The 6289-nt window shown below is 35.0% G+C and overlaps 1 protein-coding gene across 1 annotated transcript; it reads left to right on the top strand.

Moving 5' to 3' along the window:
- Nucleotides 1-1647: 1647 nt before the first annotated feature.
- On the top strand, nt 1648-6289 carry LOC104115653 (isocitrate dehydrogenase [NADP]). The gene is made up of 16 exons (XM_009626327.4): nt 1648-1816; nt 2923-2966; nt 3073-3182; nt 3426-3463; nt 3590-3667; nt 3763-3816; nt 3907-4008; nt 4166-4257; nt 4355-4458; nt 4619-4687; nt 4768-4883; nt 5061-5095; nt 5288-5430; nt 5562-5684; nt 5782-5874; nt 6027-6289. The coding sequence occupies exons 1-15, from the start codon at nt 1768-1770 to the stop codon at nt 5870-5872; spliced, it is 1248 nt and encodes a 415-aa protein (XP_009624622.1). The 5' UTR covers nt 1648-1767; the 3' UTR covers nt 5873-5874; nt 6027-6289.

Genomic DNA, 6289 nt, shown 5'->3' with positions numbered 1-6289 from the left:
AACTTTACAATATTACTTTTGTACTTCACCTGCACATTTGTGCACAATTGCAAGCTTAATTAACGAGTTTAAAATTGCAATATGTACATTAGGTAATACTTTAAAAAAAAGGAAGAGGAAGAGATACTTTCAGTTTGCCTTTTAGGGGATAATTCATAGGTACACCAGCAGAAAAGTAGTTTTACGTCTACTTCACCAACGTCTCTGTTGAAAAGTTAGACAAATTATAAACTTACTCCTACAACTTTCTCCTTTTTGTCCAGTCATGTTAAAGGTCGAAGCCAAAGGCATTCTCTAGTTTTGTCAGAGCACTCTCCTACTACTAGATAATGCCACTTGTGTGACCACCGATCGATGTTATCCCTAACCATATCTCAAACATTGATCTTTAAACACTTTTAACATGATTTATCAAGTAGTATCATGAAAGCAAATGATAAAGAATATCTTTAGGAATACTGTATCAATGCTAGTAATCGGTAAAGTTGATGCCAAGTGATCAGGAAGCCACATGTTTGAGTCGTGGAAACAGCCTCTTGCAAAAATACAGGATATGACTGCGTACAATAGACCGTTGTGATCCGATTCTTTTTCGAACCCCGCGCATAGTAAAAACTTAATGCTCTAGGCTGGTTTTTTTGCTAGTTTTGTTCCAATGAGATTCTTATCCTAAATCCTAATGTAATTATGAAATAAATTGGCAAATGTACCGGAACGTGAATTTTCAAAATTTGAATTTACTGGAGTATTAAATGTGAAATCATGTTTAAATTTCAAATCAGAATATGAGTCTTGCTGATTATTGCCCTCCGTCACCATTCACCAATAAAGAAAGCAAGGTGCAACAACTAATTTTCTTGGACTTCCGATTGATACTAAACTCTTTAGAACTCCAAATCTACCACAAATTATTACTCAAAAACTCTAAATGCCACATTATTAATTTAATTTAATTTAATTTAATTAACAATAGTCACAACTAGAGGTGACAAAATGGTTAAAAGAATACAGTTAACCACTCATATTATCCTAAAAAATGGGTTGGATAATGAACTTTTTAAAAATGGGTCAAATATAGATCTATTTAGAAAATGGATAACCAATGGGTAACCATCGTATAACTAATGAGTTTAACTTTTACATTTGTAAAGCCTCAAATTAGGGATTACTCAAGTTTGGGAGACTAGGAATTCTCTAAAAAGTGTTCATATTCAAGAAATCATGGATAATATGGTTACCCATAATCCGTTTTTTATCCGTATTAAATATGGGTCGGGTCGAATAATTTATCCATTTTTTCATTACCCGTTTTCGACCCGAACCATATCCAACCCGACCCGCTCGTTTGACCCTCGTAGTCGCAACTCACATTTACTATTGGTAAGTAGATGCATGATAGTATGTTTTTTCTATGTAAATATTTTTTGCATACCTTAATTAATGATCCTTTAAAAATTTTAAAAAAAGAATTTTAATTAGAATTTGACAGCTCAGATACATGACACGAATTCAAATTCAATTAGTGGTGTTAGTGAATTTTCCACAGAGGATGATACATATAAAAAAAATTATCAGACCAAAAAAAAAAAAAAAAAAAAAACCACAAAGTCGTAGCTCGACCAACTCTTAATATTTATAAAGCATAGCAGCATTAGCTTACTATACCTCTTTCACACTCTGCATCTTCTTTCACCAACTTCCCCCTTCACTGTTTCTCTCTTCGGCGGAGATTTTTCTGTTCTATCTTCACCCCTTTCATCTGCAAACATGACTTTCGACAAAATCAAGGTTGAAAACCCTATCGTTGAGATGGACGGTTAGATCTCTTTCTCCTTTACTTTCTTTATCTGTATATTTCTTCTTCTTTTCTTGCTGAAATTTGTTGTTTTACAGATCTATTTTTGTGTGCAAAATAAAAAAAGATCTGTAATTGTAGCAGTTTCACTCTGTATAATCAGAGCTTTGTTAGATCCTACTGATTAACTGCTGATCATTCTTGAAAGAATAGATTTTGAGCTCTAAAGATCGAAATATATATATATATATATATATATATATATATATATATATATATATATATATATATATATATATATATAGGCCTTTAATTTTGCATTATTACTTACATATATCTTGTGGGGTTGGTTAGATCAGAGTTGTTAACTATATAACTATTAGTCATTCATTTAAGATTTGATTTTGAGCTCTTTGAGAAAAAAGATCGAAACTTTAACAATTGAGACATATTTGTGGATTCGTTTTTGCACTATTACTTGCATGTCTTGTGGGGTCTGCTTACACTCCTTGTTTGTACTGGATTTGATGCTGAAGAGGAGTATCTACTGACTCTTTTTCCTATGTTTATTCCTTTGGTTTAGAATTTTTAAACTCAATGTTAGTTATCATGTGTAAAAATCACTTTTTCTGTCAATAGATAGATAGTTCGCTGACGTTTACTTGAATAATCAGAGTTATTTACATAATTCAAACCAAACAGATCCTTGGTGTACTCTTCTAAACATTCTTTTTAAATTTGGGAATGCTTAAAAAATGAAAAACTGTCTAATGTTCTTAATTTGAAGTGTTCCCTCCTTTTTTAATTAGTTCAAGATTGTGTGAGCTAATATCAGATTACTACTCATTCATGGTTATGTTGTTAAGCTTACTGATTAGCATAATGCACTTATAGTTGACAAAACTTATTTTTCATTTTTACACCATTTTTTTGTCTTACTTGATCGTAGGTCATACTTTGAGATCTAATATAGCTTTCTATAGTATTTCAATATAACATTGACCGGACACATCATTCCACAAGTCAATTTTGCTTTGATTATGTTGGTCTATTATCCCCAGAGTTTCTACAGCTTTCATTTTTACACCATTTTCTCTTATTTTCTTCTTCTTGATTATGTGATCCAGGAGATGAAATGACTCGTGTTATTTGGAAATCGATCAAGGATAAGGTAACAAGTTCCCTTGGCTTGTTTCTGAACCATATGGGTTTCTTATGTATCTTCTAATAATAAAATTGCAAGCCACTAATAAATGAAGCTTCTTTGCTTGCTTTAGCTCATCTGTCCTTTTCTGGAGTTGGATATAAAATACTTTGACCTTGGCCTTCCGCACCGTGATGCCACAGACGATAAGGTTACAGTTGAAAGTGCGGAAGCCACTCAGAAGTATGTTTTTTCTTCATCTTTACGTCCTAATTTAAAATTGATGGGAAGATACTATCCATTTGTTGGAACAAATCCATTTGCTATCCTTTTCTCTATTCAAATGCCTTCTTTAATTTCTTAAGATGACTGAATCTCTCTCCATTTGTGCTTCATATTAACTTTAAAGGGGATTGGTTGTTCAATAGTTATAAGTTTTCAGCCTTCTTCCGGTTTCTTAATCTCTACTGTATGGTCTAACTGCAGATACAATGTAGCTATTAAGTGTGCAACCATTACTCCAGGTGCTTATTTTGGTGTCCAGCTGTACTCCCCTCCTTTTTGTTTAGCTGTTGCTCATATTTTCAGCAAAAATCAGTTCTAGATAAAGTATAACTATACTATCATTCTTAGAAAGTGCTATTTTGCAGATGAGGCCCGTGTAAAAGAGTTTAACTTGAAATCCATGTGGAGGAGCCCAAATGGGACAATTAGAAACATCCTAAATGGTACCCCTGGGTCTCTTCTTGTTTCTGGATCATGTTGTCTCTTAGTTATGGCTTGATTGATTATAGCTCATTGCACACATTGGCATTGACTACAGGAACGGTCTTCAGAGAACCAATTATGTGCAAAAATATTCCCCGACTTGTCCCAGGTATCCCAGATTTCTTGTGCTTTCTGCTTTTGTGTCTTCCCTTAAGTTAGTTTAGTAGTGTCATTGAGCAAATTCTGCTTCTTAAACCAGGTTGGACTAAACCAATATGCATTGGTAGACATGCTTTTGGAGATCAATACCGGGCTACTGATACAGTTATTCAAGGAGCTGGAAAACTCAAATTGGTGTTTGGTAAGCTTTTGTTGGTTGCTTTACTTGATATGAACCAATTAGATAGCAATGCTACTCATCTTGTAAGGTCTATCCCAACTTTTTCGCATTAACAAAGGGTTTTTGCTTACTCAATTAAAATATGTTTACTGAAATGTTGTGTTTAATACTTCATCAGTGCCAGAGGGAACAGACGAGAAGACTGAATTCGAAGTTTACAACTTTACTGGTGCTGGTGGAGTAGCTTTATCCATGTACAACACAGATGAGGTTTGCTTAAATAAGTCTGATGTCCTTCCATATTTGGAATATTAAATTGCTGCAGATTTGTATATTTATATTCTTTTGCTTTCTTGATGTGATGCAGTCCGTCCGCTCATTTGCTGAGGCTTCAATGAACATGGCATACCAAAAGAAATGGCCACTCTATCTTAGTACAAAGAATACTATTCTTAAGAAATATGATGGGAGGTAAGCAGTCTAACTGTTGATCTTTCCGTTTTCCATTTGGCCTTCACTTGTCCATTACAAATAGATTGACTACCTTGAGCCATTTTGTCTTTTTCGCACATATCTAGTAGTGTTTGTATCTATTCTGTCCCTCTGAGCTACCATTAATGCTCTTGTAAAGGTTTAAGGACATCTTCCAAGAAGTTTATGAAGCAAATTGGAAGTCCAAGTATGAGGAAGCAGGAATTTGGTGAGTTCCACAGTTCACTTGGTAAGCATGGTTCTACTATCACAAGTACACAACATTGACTCTCTAGTGATGTTTTATAGGTATGAACACCGTCTTATCGACGATATGGTCGCTTATGCTTTAAAGAGTGAAGGTGGTTATGTATGGGCCTGCAAGAACTATGATGGGGATGTACAGAGTGATTTCTTAGCACAAGGTATCTGATCATGTGTTTGTAGTGTTTAAGGCTGTCATTTTAACAGATCCTCATAGAATATGTTATGACATATTAATGTGCTAATACACATAATTGCTGAATCAAGTATTCTTGTTTCCCCTCCTATAACTCTGCTCCTAGAGGTTTATAATTTTTATGCCTTTTTTCTTGGAACAGGTTTTGGATCCCTTGGGTTGATGACATCTGTCCTGGTATGTTTATTTTCTAGCATTTTTTTTGCTTCAACCAACTCCTTAATTGTGTAGTTTTTAGGTTATTTTATTTCTATAGCTTTCTTGGGATCTATTAGAATGCATGGCTCTTTGGATCATTTCTTCTTTATTGCTATTTGCTGATATGAATCGTTGGTTCGGATTCTGACAAGTTGTGGATATATGGTTCAGGTGTGTCCTGATGGCAAGACCATTGAGGCTGAAGCAGCCCATGGAACTGTCACCCGCCACTACAGGGTTCACCAGAAAGGAGGTGAAACCAGCACAAACAGTATTGCGTCAATCTTTGCCTGGACTCGTGGACTTGCACACAGGTAGGTGACTATAGTTCTCGATCTGCTGAGCTTTAGAGTGCGGTTTGCTGTTTGGACTGGTTTAAGGAAGTTTTGGTGGATTGCCCCCAAATGATGCGATTGTGAATACTGACTAAATTGTTTGTGAACAGGGCAACGTTAGACAACAACGAAAGGCTCTTGGATTTTACTGAGAAACTAGAGGCAGCATGCATTGGTGCAGTTGAATCTGGAAAGATGACCAAAGATCTTGCACTTATCATCCATGGATCCAAGTGAGCCATCCTGTCTCATTCTTTTCATTATTTTTCTTATTTGACTTTGTTAGTGGAGTTTTCATTCTCATGCTTTCCTCTTTAAAAATTTGAACAGGCTCTCGAGAGATCATTATCTCAACACTGAAGAGTTCATTGACGCCGTGGCCGATGAGCTCAAAGCAAGACTTCTGAAAGCAAAGGCCTAAATGTATGTACATGTTTTGACTTTTACATTTGGATTATTTGCAATATTTTCTCTACTATCTTTGGGTTAATTATTTCTAGTTACGTTATAGTTCAACTTGTTAGTGTTGATGTAATCATCATAATCAGTCTTTCTTTCATCTTGTTTGGTTATAGGTCTGGGCAGACAAGAGGACAGTCTTTTTTCTGGGGCAGTTGAGGGATGTTGAAGTGAAATAAAAGGATTAGGGCCTGATGGTATACTAAATCTCAAGAGGTTTTATTTTATAGGTTGGGGTTACTCTCCAGGCATTAATGTTTGAACCATTTAAATCTGAATTTCCTTTTTGCTGAAACTGCTGCAAGTTATTTCCTGATTTGCAATTGTACACTTGACTTGTTGTTTTATCAGTTTGCTAAAAGAAGCCCCTCTTCATTAA

Source organism: Nicotiana tomentosiformis, chromosome 11 (genome assembly GCF_000390325.3).
Source record: "Nicotiana tomentosiformis chromosome 11, ASM39032v3, whole genome shotgun sequence".
Lineage (NCBI taxonomy): Eukaryota > Viridiplantae > Streptophyta > Magnoliopsida > Solanales > Solanaceae > Nicotiana > Nicotiana tomentosiformis.
This window is presented reverse-complemented; position numbering and strand designations above follow the sequence as displayed.

Excerpts from the sequence above, each read along its gene's own strand:
- LOC104115653 (XM_009626327.4), top strand. The coding sequence starts at position 1,768 with ATGACTTTCGACAAAATCAAGGTTGAAAACCCTATCGTTGAGATGGAC. Across the intron at positions 3,817-3,906 it reads TATTCCCCGACTTGTCCCAG|GTTGGACTAAACCAATATGC; the intron begins GTATCCCAGATT and ends TTCTTAAACCAG. Across the intron at positions 5,685-5,781 it reads CTTATCATCCATGGATCCAA|GCTCTCGAGAGATCATTATC; the intron begins GTGAGCCATCCT and ends AAATTTGAACAG.